At 49.0% G+C, this 21,817-nt stretch overlaps 1 protein-coding gene across 1 annotated transcript in view; it reads left to right on the top strand.

The window, feature by feature from the left end:
* Nucleotides 1-4,258: 4,258 nt before the first annotated feature.
* The window catches only part of HK2 (hexokinase 2), a 76,428-nt gene continuing 58,869 nt past the window's right edge, over nt 4,259-21,817 (top strand). The window contains exon 1 of the mRNA XM_075563054.1: nt 4,259-4,764. Coding sequence (XP_075419169.1) covers nt 4,702-4,764 — 63 coding nt within the window. The 5' untranslated portion in view covers nt 4,259-4,701. The remainder of the gene's footprint in view (nt 4,765-21,817) is intronic.

Consider the following 21,817-nt stretch of genomic DNA (forward strand, 5'->3'; position numbering starts at 1 on the left):
ATTTAACTCTCATGGAGGATGGATAATGTTCTACTTTTTCAATATTTTGGATACATTTCTGATTTTATGAGGCTGTTTTGTCAAAGGCACTTTTAACTTTGCAGTGCAATACATGCAGTACCTGTTCGGTGTGGTAGATATTTGTCAAGCTTTAGGACTGCCTACAACATGTGCCCCTTGAGCACCTCTGTGTGTACTGAGAGTTTCCCATGTTATGACTCCTGATTCCCTTAACCCACTTTCTTAGCTTCCCCTAGCGATGGCATGTGGATGTGACCCAAACTCTGCAAACCAACTGCCACAGGGATACCTTCAAGCAAATACTGTACAGCAAGAGGAGCGACACAGGATTTCTGATGACCAGGGTGTTGAGAGACATCTAGCTATCGAAATGACTGTAACATCCCATGCCGAGCATCATGACATGGTCAGGGATGCCTGAGTCTGGTGGCCAGGGCAATGCCAACTCCGTGGCAATAGTTTGATCACTTAGACATCATTCTTGGCTAGGTGGCTTTTGAACCTGACTCTCTAGACTTTCTGTAAAACCCATTAAGTGATCCAATATTCTACAGCAAATTCCTTTTCTGCTTAAACTCACTTGAGTAAGTTCTGCTGGCAACTAAGCACTCCAAAGGGGGGGGGGGGATGGGTTGTTGGTTACCTATGTGGGTTACATTCATCTTCTATTTTAATTTTTGATGACTGTATTTCCTAATTTCCCAAATTAATATAATCAAACTATGAAACACAAAATTATCCAAACCATTGGCCCCAGTATTAAGGGTAACTGAATGCAAGTGTCAATCTGAGTTAGTGCTGACGTGATGGCTTGGCTGTGAGTTTGGTTCTTTTGGGTTTGGGATGCAAGAGATTGTGTATGTTTATGTCGACGGCAGCTCCATTTAAAGCTTAAGCTTTTCCACATGATCGATCCCTTCATTTACAACACACTGCAAACCTGATACATCCTAACAAGCAAAATGGAGCCCTGGTGGCATAGGGGCTATGCATTGGGATGCAAATCTCAAAGTGAGCTGTTCTAAGCCACCAGCAGCTCTGTGGGAGAAAGGGAGGCTTTCTAGTCCCAGAAAGAGTTACCGTCTTGTAAGCCCACAGAGGAAGTGTACCCTGTGCTATAGGGTCACTGTGAGTTGGAATTGACTATGAGATGGAGGTGAGTCTTGAGTAAGTAGCAAAGGGGAATTTTGGCAGAGAGGGTCTTTCGGTGATGTGGCCTCTTCCTAGGTTAGTTTCTTGAAGCCAAATGATTGGGCTTAGGTCACCCCTATGTGTGACCAGTGCCAGCCTGGTGTGAAATGGAAAAGCCTGAGTTTGCCTCCAGTCGATAACCTCTGACCCCAGTCCATGCTCTGTCTTTCCCTTTCTCCTAAAACATCACTGCACATAAACATACAGAGAAATCTGGCTCTTAGTTTTAATGCGTTCGTTTGACATCGGTGGCTACTCAGCTATGCTTCAGAGGCACGGACCACAACTTTTGTTCCTTTTCTCCTAGCACTGAGCGGCATGCCCCGAACGTTGACTGGGGAGCCAGCTGTGCTCCACTGGCCAGGGAAGGTCCTTGAGGGGGAACCATTGGAGCCGAATCTCAGGGAGGAGTAAGAGTTGGCTGGATATAAATCTGGAAAAGCATATTCCAGAAAAAAGGGACAGAGAGTGTGTGGGGAAGAGTTGAGCATATTGGAGATGAATACCCCAGTCTGGGTGTGAGTAGTGTCTTTGAGAAAGCGTGGGACAGGTGTGTGTGTGTGTGGGGGGGAGGGCAGAGGTCACTTAAAGCTGTAGAAGTCACTGTCAGACAAATTACTTCTATATTAAGTACTGAAAGCCACTGGATGGCTTTAAGCTGCGGAGCGAGATGGCTTGTTTTCAGTTTAGAACAAGTGCACATGGACTCCTCAGTGAAGCAGAGAGTAGGAGGGCGAAGGTGGAAGGGACGGCGTGGAAGCTGGGAGACGGTGGCAGGAACTCTGATGACGGTGTTGGCAGCTTGGTGGAGGAGAGGGGTGAAAGGACATGAGAAGAAGTGGCCAGTTAGTGAATTGGTTGGACGTTAGGAAGGGGCTCAGAGGTATCAAGGATGACTTGAGCAGGGTGATGTTGCCATTTCCTGAGACAAAGCCAGGAAAGGAATCATTCTGGGAAGCTAAGCTGAGCTCAGTGTTGAACACGTGAAGTATGAGTTGCTAGTCGCTTTAGTGGAGATGACAAACCACAGCTGGAAATTTAAGCTGGAGCTCCAGAGTGCTCTTCCTTGCAGATTTCACCTTTGTGAGTCATCAACTGGTAGATAGTCTAACAGTCATGTGGTTAGGAAGGATCAAAGATGTGAAAGCTGGAAAATATGGTCTTGTGAGAGAAAAAATGCCGGAGATCGTATGATCGAATTGTGCGAGCCAAAGCCTTATGAATTGGGGATATTTTTTTAACAAAGTAAATTGTGATTACACACTTGGACCTCCTTGGCTGGAACATACACGAATCAAATCAATCACATCCATGGAAAGAGAATGGGGAGCTCAATATCATGAGTCAGAACAAGGCCAGGGCCCGACTGCAGGACAGACCCTCAATAGTGCAGGTGCAAGTTCAAGTTGAAGCAGAAGAAAGTGAAAACAAATCACAGTCAGCCAGGTTGAGGGGTGACATCGAGGACATCATGCCCGAAGAAAGCAAAAAGTCATTGAAAAGACGAACGAAAATCAAAGGACCAACATGGATGTCGGAAGAAAGTCTGAAAGCTTGCTCTTGGAGGTGGAGTAGCTAACAGGACGGGAAGAAATAATGAAACAGAAGAGCTTAACAAAAGATTCAAAAAGGCAGCTCGAGAAGACACAGTATAGGAAGGAAATGTGCCAAGCCCTTGAGTTAGAGAAGCCAAAGACAGGCACGTGTTTGGCATTGCACAAGCTCAAAGATTTTGGCTTCCTTCTGTTGCACACAGGGTGGCCGTGAGTCAGCACCAACTAGATGGCATGAATCAACAACATCATTATGGTGACAAAGCAGGCTGTTTGGAGGCAGAAGCTTGATTGGAGTACAGACAGAAAGTGTGTGTGTGGGGGGGGTATAGTTGGCAAGGGTGCCCAGATTTCAAGAAATTTTGCTGAAAGGCTAGACTATAGGTGTTTTTTATATCTAATTTTCATCTGTTGTGTGCGTGATAATAAAAAAAAGCCATATGCATTGAAGATCGCATCCACGACACATGAAATCACAAGGCACTCACCCCTCTTCCTCAGAAGGAGGACCGCAGCCTCTTCAACCCCAGGCTTGCCTTCTCCTCCCTTCCAAGATTGCTGTTAAGTGTTTGCCCAGGTGATGGTGCTGGATAAGCATTGGACTGTTAACCCCCAGTGTTGGAGGTTCAAATTCCCCAGCTCCTCTAGGGGAGGAATAAGAGGCTGGCGTGGCTATGAGTCAGAAACGACTGGACCACAGTGAGTGGGTTTGGTTTGGGAACAATGCACAGAAACTTGGAGTCTGGTGTCAGGCGTTAGCTGGCTCCCCGATTCATACGCGACCCCGTCCCAAGGAGACATGGCCAGAATCATTCAAGTTACATACCTGTCCACTCAGTTTTCCTCACAGGTCAATCTCATAAACTGCAGACAATGATCCTAGAGGATCATGGGGAAGCGTTGAGGGGCCTCAGAGTAGTCAGGCAGGCGTGGGTTTTTTTTCCCCCGTTTGAGTAACTTTGTGCAAGTCTCTTAACAGGTTTATCCCTTAGCATCTCCATCTGGAAAACGGGGCCGATATGATAACGCGATCCTGTGACACTAATGTTATAAGACACGGGCTCATGCGTGGCATAGTATAAGCAGCAACTGTAGTGGACGCTATGGCCCTCCACCGACGAGAATAGGATGGTACAAGCCAACCGGACAGTCGTTCGTCTGACTGGGATGCCACATGGTCTCTCTCCCAGCACAGGGTGTGTGCTGGTCCACTGACCAGTCTTTCCAGTCGTCCCCCACCCAAGGTTGAACCTGACGCCGCGTAGCTCACGCGCCTTTCCACCTCAGCCTCTTGCCACGGACCACACGTACCATCCCCACCCCTCCAGCCAGCAGGATCGAGTGTCTGGGCCACCGCGCCCGCGGGTGCCGCGCACTGATTGGTTGCGCCTGGCGGCGGGCAGCCCTCAGGCACACACACCCTCCGCGTTCACCCAATGGATGTGCTCGCGTCACCGACCGGGCGGGCCAGGACGGCCCGCGGCCCCTCAATAAGCCACATTGTTGCACAAAACTTCAGCACAAGTCACCAGGCCACCTTGAGCACCCCGGTGTGGACGATCCACGGGCTGGAGCATCCTGTGTGCGTCTGGGAGCCGAAGGAAACGGACCATCCTAGTCGAGCCGGCTGCGATTCTGCCCAAGTTGTGTCTTAGTAATCTTGTGGCCGAAGTTGGCTCCTTGACCGTGGGGTGGCTGAAGACGCCTGCTGGAGTCAGTCTGAAGGCAGTGTGACCCATAACCTAGCTTTGGAGATCTGAGCTCGCCTCCCCACGGGAGCACTCTTAGCCAGCCACCTTTGTGCGCTGCCGGGATTCCCCGCTCCCTGTGAGGCTGCCCGAGCCCGGGTACAAATCAGTCCCACAGCTGCCCGCTGCCCCAGCGCGCGCACCTTCGCTCCCCGGTTTCCCAACTCGGCGCCTCTGGCCACGGCAGGATGATCGCTTCGCATCTGCTCGCCTACTTCTTCACCGAACTCAATCACGATCAAGTGCAAAAAGTAAGTGAACGCGGGCAGGGGTGGCGGATTTGCCTCCTACAAAGTTGTCTGACTCCCCCCCTCCGCCCCCCGGCGGCGTCTCGTAGGGGACCCTGGCAGCTGGACACTTCAGTACCCAGCGGGGACCCGTTCTGTACCCACTTAGGGGCTGGCGCCACGGCCACGCAAAAGTTTCAAGTGTCTGAGTAAGTGCTCGGCACTGGAAGCCACGTACGCTCTGGCCGGAGAGTGCGCGCACGAGCGAGCGGGCTGGGCGGGCGAGCTGAGAGCCGGGGCTCCCTGTCTTCCTGCCACCCAGCACGCGGGCCTCCCCCACCCCCCCCCCTCTTTTTGTGTTTCTGGAGGGGCAGGTCGCCCAGCACGTAGTCTGTGACTGCAGGGCACACGTGGGATCCCCGCCCCCCCTTCTGAAGAAGAGTTCCGGGGAGAGCACGTGGGAAGACGCGGCTGGGAGGCGGCTCTATAGACACTAGGGGCTGCCTGGGGCCTCCGGCACTTAGTTGGAAACCTGCAGTTCCCCTCTGCGTTCCTCTGCCCTGCCGAGGAGGGATTGGGGAGAAGCTGGCCTGGGAGCAGTGGAGGAAGGGGAGAGGAGCTCCGCCCCCCGCCCCTGCCCTGGAATTGAGGGCCTGCTGTGGGGATCCACCTCTCCCCCCAACCTCCTAATCTGCTTGGGGATCGCTCCGCCTCCCCTGCCTCCCGTGTACCCGCCTCCCGGTGGGCATGGTCTTTAGATGTGGCTTTTTAATTCGCCCCTAAAAGTTACTTGCAGGGGACCAAACTCACTTTCTCGAATTCCTTGAGTTTTGATTTACCTAAAGCAAGCTTCTTCCTGCTCCAAGGCCGGACCTGTGTGGCTGCTTTCCTCCTAGGGGTACCACTAGCCTGATTTTTTCCTCCCAACCTGGTTATTTACATTAAGAAAGAGCCCGTGGGCCCTGCCCTAGGCTTTACGAGAGCCGCCCTTAAGGTGGTGGGGGTGGAGCCTGCCCGGCAGCCCTGGCTGGTCTCTGGGACTGAGATTCTCAAATGTGGGCAGAGTGGGTACAAGCGAGGGGCTCTACTGTGTGGCAATGACCGAACGTTGCTCAATTATATACTTGAAATTTCAGCATCTGCTGAGAGAACACATTTTGGGGAAAGTGTCTAAACTCTATCACTCAGTGAAGTAAGCTCCTCGTAAATTCTCTCTGGAAGTCCTGAGAGCCGGAGAGGCTGGTGGGTTAACTTGTTGATGTTTCTAACTGCAGGCCAGAGAACTCCAAAATACAGCTGAATTGACTCAGCTTTGGAGGAGGGAACAGAGGAAGGCTGGTTCAGTTGGAGTTTTGCTTTGTTTGTACAAGGATTTTACTCTAACTCATTCCTGAGCCAGGAATCTGCTCTGAATTTTATTTCGGTGTATTTAAAAGTCTGTTTTCAAGCCAGCAGGATGTTGGGCTTCTCTGAGGTATGAGTTAACTCTTGGGGAAGACTGTCATCTCTTGACAATTCCTAAAATAAATGTGGGGACACATTTCATTAATCCAGGGGAAGATTTATCAAATAGATATCGCTTCCAGACAGGGTAATGCAGTGGAAAGCTTACGAGTCAGAATCCAGTGCAAAGGAGGGAGGTTAGGACAGGCACAGTGGAGTTGTAGGACCCACATGGGTCATATAAAAGGAATCTCTTTAGTCCTATAGTGGAAAGAGAATTAGCCAGGGTATCTGAAAATGTGTTATAATTTCTGCATTCTAGCTTATTAACCACTGGGCCCTGAGCATGTGATTTTGTCCCTTTGGACGGCAAACTTATCTCGGTCAGATGATGACAGCAGCCTTGTCCATTTTTTAGAGTAGTGACGGTCAAGACCACTGTCTGAAAACACCTTTCAGTGGGAGTCCTCGAAGGGGTGGGGTGGTGGGTGATATGCGGGCCGGCTAACCACAGGCAGCAGCTCTGCTGGAGAAAGATAGACTTTCTACTCCTGTAAAGTTTAGTTTCGGAAACCCACAGGGCAGTTCTACTCTGTCATATAGTGGACGTGTGAGTGGACATGGACTTGATGGCAATAAATATTTCAACACCCCTCGCCCCCCCTAATCCATTCACTGCTACGCTGTTCCTGGGGATGGTTTGCTGTATTTCCTCTATTTTCCTGATGGGGGCAGAATTGAGTCAGAACTTTTGCTTACCAGGCATCAGAACCTGGGGCATCCATTTTTCAAGTTGTTTGCTGGAAGGGACAATTGAAGGAAGGGTGAAACAAACTTGGCATTTAATTTTAGTCTCTTCTGAAGGACCCTTGTGCTGATAGTATCTTACATGTTCTGGGCTGTAGTCTGAGAGAATGGGAGACTTAACCTCATCAGGCTCGCTTGTCCACCGTGCTTTGTGCCATTAGGATCAGAGTAAGGGCTCTTCCCTTACTTTTGCCTATTGACACTTTGGAATGCAAACAGCACCTCCTGGGTCCCAGACGGCTTTGGCTGGGTCAGGTGGTTAACATGCTCAGCTGCTAACAGAAAGGTTGGATATTCAGCAATGCCTTGTGAGAAAGTCCGGAGGGTCTGCCAGTGTGCCAACTCCTAGCGACACTGCAGGAGACAATAGAACTGTCCCTGTGAGTTTCTGACTATAACTCTTTACAGGAATAGCCAGCCCCACCTTTCTCCTGAGGAGCGACTAGTGGTTTTGAACTGTTGATCTTACATTTAGCAGCCCAACATGTAACCACTTTCTCCCCACCTTCTCCCTATCCTCCTTGTATCACTACTCCTGTTTCTGTTCTGGAGGGGTTTATCTAACCTGTATTCCATGTGCTGTGAGCTCTTATCTGTACCTGTGTACATGCTCTGGTCCATCCCAAAGTGAAAGGCCAAATTGAGGGTGTGGGGGGTGGAGGGTGAGGAAGCCTCAAGAAGCCAGAGGAATATTGTGTTATACTGTCCCTAGTTGACTCATCCCTTCCTTGTGACCCTTCTGTGAGAGGATGTCCCATTGTCTACAGATGGGTTTGGGGTCTCTGTTCCTACCCTTCTCATTTTCAACAATATTTTGTGTGTGTGAGCAAACAATGCCATAGAAAGGGAAAAACTAGGGAATTAAACTCAACAATGAGAAGGATGCAGAGATCCTGGGGGTGTGGGAGCAACCTAGCTGAGAGGAATTACTGAGAGGCTGAAGAAGGACAAATGTGATAGTGGGACAGGAGGAAGGTGAAAGGAAACAGAAGATCTAGGAAGCAAAGCTATGTATCAAGGTTTAAATATAGGTGTATGCATATGTAAATATATTAATTCATAATATAATTCATTAATTCATAAAAATAGAGGTATTGGCCTGTGTACTTATATTAATATGGCAATTGAGGTAGTTAGTAGATGGACTGTGGGCCTCTGCTCAAGTCCTTCCTCATTGCAAGAACGTTTTGTTCTAATAACTTGGCATTCTATGATGTTCACCCTCCTGGCACGATCGCTGGAGACAAAATGGGTGCACAAGCAAATGTGCTGAAGAAAGCTGATGGTGCCCAGCTATCAAAAAGATACGGCGTCTGGCATCTTGAAACAACAAGGCCACCTGGAAGAAGCACACCATCCTGTGCATTCATGAGGCGCTGACGGGCAGGTAACAGGGATCAGAAGACGAACTTTCCTTTCTGATAACCACACTTTTATCAACTGGTCCCCAGCTTACTCAAGAGCACTCCAGTTGGGTTTTCTTGTTACTAGTCCAATCGCCTTCTGGAACCAGATTCGATCTTTTCAGAAGACTTCTAAGACATTGCCTATTGAATGCCCTCTGCTTCTGCACCACCCCCTCCCATCACCTCAGCCTCTTCTCTATCTTTTCAATCAGTCCTCAAAGACTTCAATCACCATTCTTCTAAAGGTGATGCCCATTCCTATGATAATCTTTTGCCCTGGCTTCTGTGACCCTGGACTTTTCTTCACTCCTTCCAGCTCAGAAGCCACCTCCTCCTCCCTGCTCCTGTGTACCCACATTATTGTGCTTGAACCTCTCACGTTGCCTGTTTCTTTCTGCCATACATGCTCTGCTACTAACCCCAAAGTTGGCAGCTCAGAAGCCCACCCGTTGGTGCCATGGAAGAGAAGCCTGGCCATCCGCTGCAGGAAAGATTACAGCCACGTAAACCCCGTGGAGCAGTTGAACTCTTTCACACCGGTCAGTGCCAGGAGTCAGGTGGACTGAACAGCAAGTGATGTTTGTTTTGTCTTTCCATTTGTTAAGGTTGGTGTGGTCAGTTTGGGTCCTTTTCTCAGGGCAGGGAGCATCCTACCTATTTGCCATTGTAGTCAGTTTCTAGCATTCGATGAGTGCAAGGATGCAGGCGAGGCCTCCCGGGAGGAAAAAGGAGTGAGGGCTGCGGGGGGTGGAGGAAGATGGGAGGAAGCTAGTCGTGGGCTTGACGGAAGGGTTGGCTAGACCGCAGAGCTCGTTCTTCATCCAGCGTTGCCTGAGGTTGATGTTGATCCTGTGAGAGAACCTGCTAGCTTCAAGCAAGCTCGCTGTTTTATGTCTTATCTCTGGAAATGCAGCGGCCAAGGGATTTTTGCCTCTTTGGAATGAGAATCAGGACTACCTATTGAGGAATTAACCATTTTAACCATTAACCACACTGTTTTCACATGCATACCGGAAAAACAAAGCAGACTCACTGCTGTTGAGTTCATGCTGACTCATAGCCACTCTATAGGACAGGCTAACGTGGCTCCTGTGGGTTTCCAGGACTGTACCTCCGTGCGCATGGTTTTATTCCAACCCTGAAACACAGAGGGCTCCCTTGGCGACATCCTTGTTGTATGAGCAAAGGGGTAGCTTTCGCATCTGAACTGAAGCGAGAGTGGACCAGATTCGAAGCAGAAAGACTCAGTGGAGTCGTCAAGACGAGTCAAGATAGACAAGACTCGTAATGGTTTCTGGAGACCCTACTATGGATCCAAGACCCTCTGATGCTATGTGGGAAATGGAAACGAAAGGCATCTGCCAGCGGCCTGCAGAAAGAGGCTCGCAGGAAAATGAGTTACAGACCTTAAAGGATGGCGTGGAATTAACTAGGGTTGCAGCAGCCAAAAGAAAGTAAGTACATTTCCCCAAATCCATTTGCAGGGTACACACACAGAGGAAGCCTGCAGAGAATACCGTCTGGTCATAGGCGAGGGACGGGAATAGCCTGTGTATCACAGAGAGAACATCGCACAATGAGTAACTTATGGTAGACTTAGTAAGGTCAAAATGTAGTCTCATCATTTGAACTCCCTTTGGATCCATTTTAAAGCTGTTTCAGTTTTGTTTTTTAGTGGAAGGGAAATACATATGGCTTTAGCCCCCAGTGAATCCCCTCTGATCTTGGATCGGAGATGGGGATCGTCTTGCTAACCTGCGGAATGCGTTGAAATGTGGATTTCTGCAGGTGTAGTTAGGATAAAGGTAGCCCGCTAGCATTTGATCTCCCTTATGATCCATTCAAATTTGTTCTGTTTTTAAAATTTTTTCTAATTGAGGGTTTTATCTGTTTTACTTTGTTAGTATTCGTTTTAAAATATTTTTCTGTGTTTGAAATCCAGGCTTGGTAAATCTAGAGACAGTAGCTAGATTAATGGTTCCTTGTGGTTATGGCAGGGAAGGCCGGGCAGAAACGGGAGCTAATAATGATGACCTGTAAGAATGAGGAGTATGTTCTGAAACTGACTGTGGCGATGGTTGTGCAGCTCTTCTTGAGGCGATTAAACTATTGAATTTTATGATGTGAGTTATATGCCAATGAAAGTGTTGGGGGGCGAGGGGGAGAAGGTCCATTGCCAGGTGCCAGTGGAGTTAGGGTCTGAATAGAGACTTGACATGTCGTGAGCACCTGCTCTGTGGCCTGTGCTCTAAGTCGGGCATTTAAGCCCATGAAGTGAACCGCACAGGATGGTTTCCAAGATCTTAGTAGCCTCATGTCGTCCAATTGCTGCTCAGGACACAATTGACGGTAACAAGAGTATTTTGTCACGCCCTCTCCGTCACCATTAAGGGGATTTATTAGGAAAGGCAACAGCTACCACAAATCAGAACCGGTAAACAGGAAGGATTCCATCCTGGGTCACCCCAGTTCTCAGCTTCTCAGCCATGAGGTCTCTCTCCAGGCACCCCAGTCTTAGCCACACGGCCCCGTGGCCTTTGGCTCGGGGGCCAGGAAGCTCACCTGCATGCCTCTCTGTCACACAGTTCCATACTCTTGGGCCAGAGGAGAAGGTACCCCCTGAAACTCCATGCCTGCCTCTGGCACATCGAGTCTCGGTGGCCTTTGCCGCTTCAGACAGAGATCCTGAATGTGCTCTTCCAAGGTCCCCGGGAGTCCTGCCCCCTCACTCCTTTGTCACTTTTGCTCACCATCCCCTGCTTTGAATGGCCAGCCTTCTATTTCTGGGAGTGCTAAGAGACACTTCTTACTTTACCTGTGGCGGAATCAAAATTCCCACGGAGCTTACTCAGCCAAAGCTAACATTTTATTTCGTACATCACTTTTCAAGGTCGAACTTTTCCAGCACCCCGAGGGGCTTGGGGGTCAACTAGGGGTCCTTCCCCAGGGGGTACTAAGAGCAACACAAGCCACACCGTTTTCTTGAGAAAACCTTGGCCGTTGGAACAAGGGAATCCGGTGTAAGAGAGGACTCGGGAGCCCCTGAAAGCTGGCATCCTCTGTTCAAACTCCGCTTTAAGAGACCAGCTCTTGAGAAGAGGCTCCGCATTATCACTGTTGGGTTTTGCAGTCAGCAAGCTTGGTTTGTTTTCCTAACGCTGTGTGGTTTCTGCCCTTGCCTTTTCAAAGCAGTGGGGTCGGAGTGCGTCCACCCAAAGGCCCGAGTGCACAGGCTGTGTCTTCACAGCCCATGTCACATGGTTCTGGTCGCTTCTAAGCTCCCAGCCTTGGCCTGGAGGGTGTTTTGTGCTGGGTGATTCTTGTGAGGGGCTGTGCCCAGCCTTGGCCTGGTGGGTGTTTTGTGCTAGGTGATCCTTGTGAGGGGCTGTGCCCAGCCTTGGCCTGGTGGGTGTTTTGTGCTGGGTAATTCTTGTGAGGGGGCTGTGCTCACTTGTTAGAGAGAGCAGCCATTTACAGGGGCAAAGCCCGTGTTTTTTAATGGTCTTTTAACATTAGCTTTCAGCAAGGGACAGTTTGATTTCCCGGTGACTTTGACCAATGTCTAGAATATATTTTAGTGGCAGCAAAATGCCGGTGGGGGTGGCTAACAAGCATCTAGGTGGGAGAGACCAGGGATGCTACTCCACGTCCCACAACGAAAGAGTGGTTCCGCCCCAAACCTTAGCAGAGCCCAGGTGAGAGACCCTGCTGCAGAAGAACCTCACTTCTCCCTTCGCCTCTCCCTCCTCTCCCAGGAATCAGAGGCCACAGGGAACAGGAACCCAGGGCTCCTCACCTCCCCAGAGGGTGCCACATAGTGGTGGGAAATGACTTTTTATAAGAGGTGGTGACAGCCATCAACAGATGTCCCTGGACGAGAGGGAGGTTCCAGTTGTTCCTCTACAACTAGACACGTGGGCAGCGCGGATTTTCCTGGAATCAGAGTGGAGGCTTTCTGTTCCGTTGTCCTCCCCTGTCTGGGGAAGGGTTCCCTGGAGGCCGGATTAGCAGCCAGGCTTCTGAACCAAGCAGGCCTGTGAGCTGCCTCAACAGGAGCCCAGGGGCTGCGAGGAGCCCCGGGAGAAGAGAGGGGCTGGGCACAACTCCGAGGGGAGTGGGAAGCTATCCTGTGGAGAGGCTGGCTGGGGAGCCTTTGCGCACAGATGCCCTGGACCAGGCTCCTTGGGCTTAAATCCGGGCTCACCACTGAAAGGCGAATCTGAGCTGGGACCAGCTATGTCAACCCTCCAGACCTCAAGTTCTCCTCTGGCGGGATGGGAAGAGGGTTTGGTGACACCTCAATGGCATTGTTGTTGTTAGGAGTAAAGAGAGAGCTAATAATGTGTGACGCTCCTAGAGATGGACATCGAACGTAACCCAGACCCATTGCCAACTAGTCGATTTCAACTCATAGGGAGTGAACTTACATAGTTTTTAAGGCTGTAAATCCTACGCGAGCAGACAGCCTCCTCTTTGTCTCTGCAGCTGCTGCTGATGGGTTTGAACAGCTGGCCTTTTGGTTAGCAGTTTAACATGTGTCTGACAATGTCACCAAGACACCGCACGTAGTCAGTGCGTTATGTGTTAAATAATATATAAATATCTAAGAATATGTCTATATCCATATACATATCAGCAGGATATCTAAGATACATATAAAGATACTTTTGATTATCTTAGGATGTGTCTTTATATATATATATTCCAGAAGGGTATCTAAGACTAAGAATCTCCTGGTACCAATATATATATAATAAATAGAATATAGACAATATAATATATATGTTGTATATTATTTATTGGTTATGGTATATTATGTATAGCATAATAGCATAAATCATATGTTATGCATACCTACATAAATGCCCGTAGATATTCTGCTGCAATATCCAGCCAGCCAGGGGCAAAGAGAAGCCCTGCTTTGACGTGGACAATTCCCAGGAGCTTCTCCCAGAGCGTTCATGCTCAGGCCCATTTGTGTCTTCTGGCTGTTTGATTCGATCGGAGATAGAGATGGCAGGAGGGTGAGGAACTCCTGAACTTGGGAAAGAGGGGCGCATTCTATCTACTCACTCCAGCTTTTCAAAGCTGTTCTTTCCTAGACATAGGCTGCCCATCTGTGAAGTCTTCCTCTTGCCTTCTGGTCCTCTGGGAGGTAGCATCTCCCTTTCGGCTCTCTAGGCCATTTCACCCATCGGTGCTCCTCAGGTTAAAGTAGCCTTGATTGGCAAGTATACCGGAATATAGTCCCGACTCTTTTTCTGCATGTTTTGGAGAAATCATAGCATCCATCATCTCACCCCTCACCCCAAATCTCCCGATACCAATCCCTTCTCTGTAGGGAGGAGGGAAAAGGCGGGGGCTGTAACGAGAGGCAGCCTGACTTCAGGGAATTGGTTTTCGTTTGCTAGTGAGATACTTGTTCACCTCTTTTTACATCCTCTCCAGACTCTAGGGGAAGGTTTTTTTTTTTGTGCTGTAGAATCATAGTGCCACACACACCACCTTAAATTGGGGTCCCATTTGTCTTTGGAGCTTCCCAAGAAGGGAACTGGACCTTCTGAGTAGATTGGAAACTTCTGCTATCTCCATACTCGTTTGGCCCATTGGGCAGTGTTTCCTCAGCCATCTTTGGCCTCTGCAGAAAGCTCTTTGTCCCTCACATACGAATCCCAGACAAGCGAGTTCTCCCTTCTGTTGACACTGGGGGGCCTAAGACCCTTGACAAGCCCAAGGGGATCTTCCAAGTGAAACTCACACTTTCCACTCGCCCCCAAACTTCCCTTGGAGGACCCCTGTTTTTTCAAACCAAGTCGTGAGTGTTGGCCTTGTTCCGTGGGGACCGCTGGCAGGGAAGCTGGTTTTCCCTGAAGTGCTGCCCCATTTTGGGGGTGGTCATGCTTTTTGCACTTTTGTTCATGGACCGATAAGCTTTTACACTGACATACTTTCCCTGGGGGCATCGTGGTAACATCGACATTCACTGGGAGAGTGTTTGGCCTCTGATCAGAGCCTGGCCTGGGGCCTTTCCAGTTCCACCCACCTAGCCTTCCTGCCAGCCCCTCTTCATACTCAGCTTGGTTTCTGTGCCCTTGCAGTGGTCTATGTTTCTTGAAGGCCGGCTTCCCAACATCTTCCTTCTGGCATATTCATATCATCTGATGAAGGAAGTCAAGCCGGGTAGACTACCTGACAGCTTTTGTTAGTGAGGGCATTCAGAGAGGCTGCTTTTTCTGTTTTGTGGGACTTCCTTTTTCTGAAACGTCCTTTTTCTGCTTCCTCCCAAATTTTCTTATGTCTCAACCCCTTCATGAAACCTTCCAACTGTACCCCTCACTTCTCCAAAGAGTTGAAGATCACAAGCACGCACAGTGTGCGGTGCTGGGGGCTCTGTCTACACATTCCACAGCAGCATCCCAGGTCATGGTCAAGTAGCCCGCAGGGTAGGCACTGTTCTCAGCTTTGAGAACATTGTATCTATTATCTGTATCACATGCCAATGCTGAGGCCCAGGAAGGGGCAGTCACTCACTCCAAGGCACACCGTAGTGACTACGAGAATTCCAACGCCCCTGAGTCACCTGCCCTTAACCCCCATGCCAGGTTTTTGCATGCCTGGTTCTGGCCCACTGTGTTTCACTTTCAGGGGGTTTTGAACCAGGTCCGAGCTAGGAAGGAACGTGGGGGATCATCAAGTGCATGCAGATGAGGCAGTGAGGCACTGTGGGCTGAGGGATTAGTCCAAGCTTCCATAGGCCAAGCCCCAGAGCTAGTTCCCAGGTTCCATGCTGTACTTTCAGGGACACCCAGGCTGCTGTGTGTGATGCCTGCCTTCAGGTTTGGGTTGTCGAAATCCAAAGGGAGGCTCTGCTTGATATTCTGCACATAGGACAACCCCGTGACTTCTTTACCAAACGCATCACTTATGAGTGGGAGAGGATGCGACTGACTGATGGTTATGGTCCCCACTCCCCGCCCCCCCTCCGTGTGCATTACAGTAGAACTGTGCCCCAAAGTGTTTTCAGTGGCTGAGTTTTTCAGAAGTAGATTTCTGGGAACCCCTGGGATAGGCTTGAACTTCTGATTCTTTGGTCAGCAGCCAAGACTCTTAACTGATGACACCAATCAATTCAATGGCAACTGGTTTTATTAATAGTTATGCAAACTGGGCTGCATGGTCATGCTGCCTTTGATGGGCATGACTGTGCAGGATGGGTTTACTGTGGCTGTGGGGTGTGTGGGTGGGGGTGGGGCATGTCAAACAGAAGCTCTGGGTCTGGTCATGGTCCAGAGGGGCTAGATCTACAGGGATGTGACCCAGTATGTGGATGACATGGCAGCAGACAGCATGAAGCCAGACACTGAGGGGCAGTCTGTGGCCCCTGGTATGAGGCTGTCCGGGGGAAGCCAGAGCCTAACCCTACGGGGGCCTTAAGTACAAGAAGTCCAGACACGCAGGTGGGTGGGAAGAGATGATGATGATGATGATGTTGCTAGAATCCCGTAAAGGGGAAGACACAGAAGTGAAGAACAAGGACACATGGGGCACCTAACACCCCAAGCAACCCTTGGCTATGGATTCCGCTCTGATGCACAGCGACCCCTGTGGGACAGAGTAGAACTGCTCCATAGGGCTTCTTTATGGAAGCAGCTTGCCATAGCTTTCTCTTGCAGAGCGGCTAGTGGGTTTGAACCATAAACCCTTGGTTTAGGAGTTGAACCACCCAGAGCTCCCTGTGGCGCACCTGGCTAGTCCAGAGTAGCGCACACTTCTCTTTTCTCCAAGTGATGCTCCCCACCTTTTTGTGTGGAATGCCAGAGCCCCTTCTAAGTCCCCTCGAAGATGCAGAATCCATATTTCTTGAGCACCCACTATGTCGGGCATGTCAGGGTAGCCGCAGGCATTACCAATACGTAGACAGGTGCACACTGGGGGCCTGCAGTCCTCTGGGCCTTGTGTTGACAAGAGATTAAAAAAATGCCCCAAGTGTGTTGGTATCACAGACGGCATTTGAGGGAAGGCATTCCGTGTGAGGTTATTTGTGTTGGCCCTGAAGTGTAGGTGGAGGTTTGATAGGTCGTAGAAGAATATTCTAGGCGTTAAGTTCATGAAAAAAAATGGGATGAAAAGGTAATGTATTTCCCCCACCAACCTTCTCTTCCTATCCACCCTCTGTTCTGCGGAAAACCGGTTTTCTACTCCTGTCAAGAATGCGTGTCCAATGGTTTCCGAACGGGTCTCATCCATGGCCCCAGCAACTTGCTTCCCCACGGAGAGAAGGAAGGCAGTCCCGTCCACGTCCCTGGAGAGGGACACAGACGTGGAGAGGGACCTCCAGATTGCCAAGATGACATAGCCTTACGCCCCCTTCCCCTTTTCCTCTGAAAGGGAGGAGGGAGCAGGAAAAGAAAGAAACATAGGGTGGCGGATTGATTACCCAGGAGGACTGAGCAGGCAAGACAGAGGAAGGACTAGAGATGACGACATCGACGGGGTTGGCCTCCCGTCACTGCCCACACCCTGAGAGTGGCTCAGAGGGAGTGCAGTGGGGCAGGAATCGAAGAGGTGCCTTCACCAGGCCGCTGCGCTTCATTCCATGAGAATGGAAATGTTGAAGAATGATTTTCCCCCGATCTTGGTCAAGAGTGGATTTTATATTTTGTATTTAATATGCATCAAAACAAAATCTCAGTTCTCTTTCCTTATCAAGTAAGCAGATCTTATTTATGAATTACAGAGTTCCTTTACTCTGCCTCAAAAGAAGAAAGGATAAATATTAAGTTTCTTTTCTTTTTGGTCTTGGGAATTATTTGGGACAATCGACTCCATTTTGTCTGTTCCTTTTCCTGTGGGAGCTGTATTTGTTTGCTTCTCTGAGTGCTCATTAGGACTTTTGGAAAAGAATTAAAGTAATTTGGACGTAAGTTTTCCAAATAAAGCATAATTCATGTCCTTTTGTATTTGAAAAAAACAAGACTTAGAACCTCAGAAACCCATAAGACCAGTTCTCCTGTCTTAGAGGATTGCTGTGGGCTTAATTCTAACCTTTTCTTTAAATCAGTTTATTGGGGGCTCATATAACTCTTATCACAATGCATCCATCCATCCATTGTGTCAAGCACATTTGTACATTTGTTGCCATCATCATTCTCAAAACATTTGCTTTCTGCTTGAGACCTTGTTGTCAGCTCCTCATTTTCTCCCTCCCCGCCCCTCTCCCTCATGAACCCTTGGTGATTTATAAATTATTATTATTTTGTCATGTCTTACACTGTCCGACGTCTCTCTTCACCCACTTTCCTGTTGGCCATCCCCCAGGGAGGGGGTTAGATGTAGATCTTGTAATCGGTTCCACCGTCCCTCCACCCTCCTGGGTGTCTAACCTTTTCAAGACAATTTCTCCTCAGACTTTACGGATACGTAATATTTAAGTGATTATTGATCCATATTTTACTACAGTGAACGAAGCTACTCAGTCTGCCCTTATCCTAGGTTTGTAATTGCCTGCAGCCCATAGACTGAACCTTGACAGGCAAAAACTGGGGCCCACTGGGTCGTGATGTCCTCGTTGCCTTGCTCTGGTACACAGTGGATGCACGGCCAGTGCTGCCGGCCCCCCCCCCCCCCCAGGTAAATGGAGTGTGCAGAGTTCCGTATCTCAGGAACATATCACGCTCTACTGTCTCATGGTCGGAACAGGATGTCTGCACAGGAGGACCCCTGAACAGGTGTCCTAAGTGCACATCTTCTTAGGCGCCGGACAGTAGCTGCTGCTGACTGAGCTACTCCTGGCTGGACCTGGATGCAGCTGAGAGGGAGAGCTGGAAGAACAGGAAGCCCTGTGACTCAGGATGGTGCAACCGCATCCTGTAGGAGGGCCCAGGCCCTGGTTAGCCCCGCAAGTGACTTGGGAGCCAGTGCCTCAACGCTAGATCTCCCCCTGATGACATGGCAGACACAGTGAGGGTCGCCCCCTCCCTCCCTGAACCACCAGCAAAGAGTTATAGCGGGCCTGTTCACGCTGGGGAGCTGGCTGCTACAGCACAGGGGACTTAAGGAATTGTTGAACTGCTTTGTGTCTCCTCTCCAACTCACCCCTAAATTTAAAAAAATTAAAATTAGAAAACATCTGCCCTTGTTTTGGCAACTGTACAGGATAAACTTGCTGCTCTTTGTACTACCTTGAATTTCCAGCTGGAGTTTTTGAGGACTGGCCAGCTTTCCTGGGATGGACGCACCTGTGCCCCAGGTTCAGACACTTGGCTGGCCCCTGGATGTCATGAGTTCTGCCAGGAATTTGGCTAGTGGTTTGGAGCAGCTTCTCAAGCAAGGCCTTGGTTTCCTTGTGAAAGCTTACAGTAAAGCTAGGGCAAAGGGATCATGTAAAAATATGACATCTTTTGGAAACTGATGTGTAAGCATGTGTCAGCATTTTGACTCACAGGAAGGCTCTGTGAGGCTGGAGTTCAGTTATGATTCAGCCCTCTCTTTTCATTTCCCTTTGTCCCAGAGGACCATGTGCATCAGGTAGATTCAGCAGCCCATGGGTGGGGCAAATGGCTAAGTGCTCCATCATTAGCCGAAAGGTTGAGTTTGCTACCATCCTGGATCATCTCTCACAAAGGGCAATCTCTAACCTGAGCTCCCAGATGTCTTACTCTATGGTCGAAAACAATGAATGACAAGTCTGATAGTACAGAATGGCTCATCTCATCTCATGAGCCAGTGACAGTTGGATGGTTGGTAGCCACCGCTGGGATCCTCCATGGTCTCAGTGGGAAACTCTAATCTGACAGACTATTTCTGTCTTGAGCAGTGGTTCTCAACCTTCCTAACGCCACGACCCTCCCATGCAGTTCCTCATGTGGTGGTGACCCCCAACAATAACATTATTTTCTTTGCTACTTCATAACTGTACTTTTGCTATTGTTATGAATCAGGTGATCCCTGTGAAAGGGTCGTTTGACCCCAAAAGGGGTCGAGACCCGCACGCAGGTTGAGAACCTCTGATCTAGCGGATTCGAGGATAGCAGTGGTTCATTTGGGACACAGTTTCTTACACAAAATGCTACAAGCCTACACGAGGCTTACAAGGGAAATGTAGAAGAAAAGAAACTTCCAATTTCAACTTCTGAACATATCAAGATTTCATCGTTTAACTCTTGCACCTCTGACCAGTTCCAAAACCCTTGAACACCTGTGACGCGGGCCTGCTCTGCACCTGGGGGTGGCCGTGCATTGCAATTGACTCAAAGGCAACCGAGGAGGGTGACAAGTAGATTAGGGGCCTAGAACGTTCTCCACACTTCTTTTCCTCTGACATTTAGGAAATTGAATACTACTTCACCCAGGCCTCGTCGGCTTGTGGCATTTCATGTAACAAACTACCAAACGACCATTGCTTTCTGCCACAGACACTCCCCAGTCCCACCCCCCCACCCCCCGCCACATACACCATCGAGCGTAGCCTTTATCCTGATTCTGAACTGCAGAGAGCATTGTGGTTGGTTTATGTCCTTAATATGAATCAACTTGGATAGTGTGTCCCGTTTTGCGTCTGGCTTCTTTCCTCCGACATTGTGAGGTCCGTCCATGTTGCTGCATGTCGTTGCAGATGGCACATTTTTATTGCTGAATAATGCCTCTATTGTGGTGTGAAAGGAACCCCGGATTCCTTTAACATGTTATTAGGACCTCTTACAGATATTATTGAAATTCATAGTTCCATCAGAACAAGCATGATTGTACCATTGCTGTCATCATCACTGAGTTTTTCTGGGTAGACTAAAGAAACAAAATTCATAGGGACTCATATTTTATAAGACAGAGTTTTATATAAAGGGTAAGTGTACATTAAGAAAGCATCCCAACCCAGTTCTGTCCAAGCCCATAAATCCGACTTTAGCCCACATGTCTGACAGCAATCTACAAAGTCATCCTCCTCCATCTCACAAAATGCATGCAATGACACCGAATGCAGAAGGAAGGCCGAATCAGTGAGCATGTAAGCATCTCAGCACTGGCAGGGGTCTCCACGTGGCTTCTCCAGCACCCAGGGCTGCATCGGGGTAGGTCCATGGGGCTTCTCAGGGATGTCTCACAGGAAGTAAACCTTGTTAGCTGAGGCAGAGAACTAGCTAAGGCAGCCACACACTGGTCCAACCATCAGAGAATAAGAGACGAGAAAGGGGATGCTCACCGAGCCATTTATCTCTCCTCCCTTCAATTAATCCCACATGTGTTCATTGGCCAGGTTGGCACAATAAACCTTAACTATCACAATCATTTTCAGTACATTTTATTTCTTCTTGAACTCTTTGATATCCGCTCCCCTTTGTCCCTCCCCTCCCCAACAGACCTTTAATATATTATTATTATTGCCACATCTTGGATCTTCCAATGTATCCATTCAGCTACAATTCAGTTATTCATTCCCCTCAGGTGGGGTTATACTGTCATCATTGCTGAGTTCTCCCCACTCGCCCCCTTCATCCCAGACCCTCAGGGAATCGTTACTCCCATTATTGTTTCCAAATGGTTTATCGATCTTGGATTTCGTGCATCGAAAGATCTTGATTGTACAAGTATCCATAAGCATGTCTAGAAATTTTAGTGAGACAAAACTAAGGCCATAAGAGTGGGGGGAAGAAGCATTAAAGAACTAGAGGGTAGTTCTGTGTTTCATCAGTGCTCCACCCTGAATACATCATCCCTTCCATGCGGCCCTTCTATGGGGGACTGTGCAGTTATTTTACAGGTGACTCTCCACTTTTCCACACTCCTTCACATCAATTTTATTGCTTATTTTTGAACTTCTGATACCTGTTCCCGTCGGCACCTCCTGACCACACAGGCTGCTGTGCTTGTTCCATGTGGGCTTTGTTGTTTTCCTGCTGGATGGCTGCTTGTTTCCCTTCAAGCCTTTAAGACCTCAGGCGTGATATCTCTTAATAGCCGGCTACCATCTGCTTTCTTCACCAAGGACTTTATTTCGGTTGAGGTTGAATTAATGAAACAATGAGAAGAATTAAAAGCCTTTACTAAACAAGAGTGCACTCTTTCTCATAAATGTTGAGAAAACCGGGTTGGAGGCCTGGCCTAATACATAGGTGACCCGATGGTCTCTCCAAGACAAGAACAAACAGTCTTAAGAAAGCTGAAATCCAATTGGTCTGCTTAAGGGCCTCCGAAGAGTTACAAGGTAGGAATTCACAGTGTGTCCTCAGTAATACCTGGACAGGACGGTGGACATTAAGTCAGGAACATCTGAAGTGTGGATAAAGGAACCTCAATCACCAGGGTGTTCCCAAGTCTTTGGCTTGGATTTCTATATGTTTGTGGAGCTACTTTTTGGATCTGATTTGCTCACTTGAATTCACCCCTCTACTATGCAGGCATGCCCTACACAAAGGACTGCTGAG

The sequence above is a fragment of the Tenrec ecaudatus genome, chromosome 11 (genome assembly GCF_050624435.1).
Source record: "Tenrec ecaudatus isolate mTenEca1 chromosome 11, mTenEca1.hap1, whole genome shotgun sequence".
Lineage (NCBI taxonomy): Eukaryota > Metazoa > Chordata > Mammalia > Afrosoricida > Tenrecidae > Tenrec > Tenrec ecaudatus.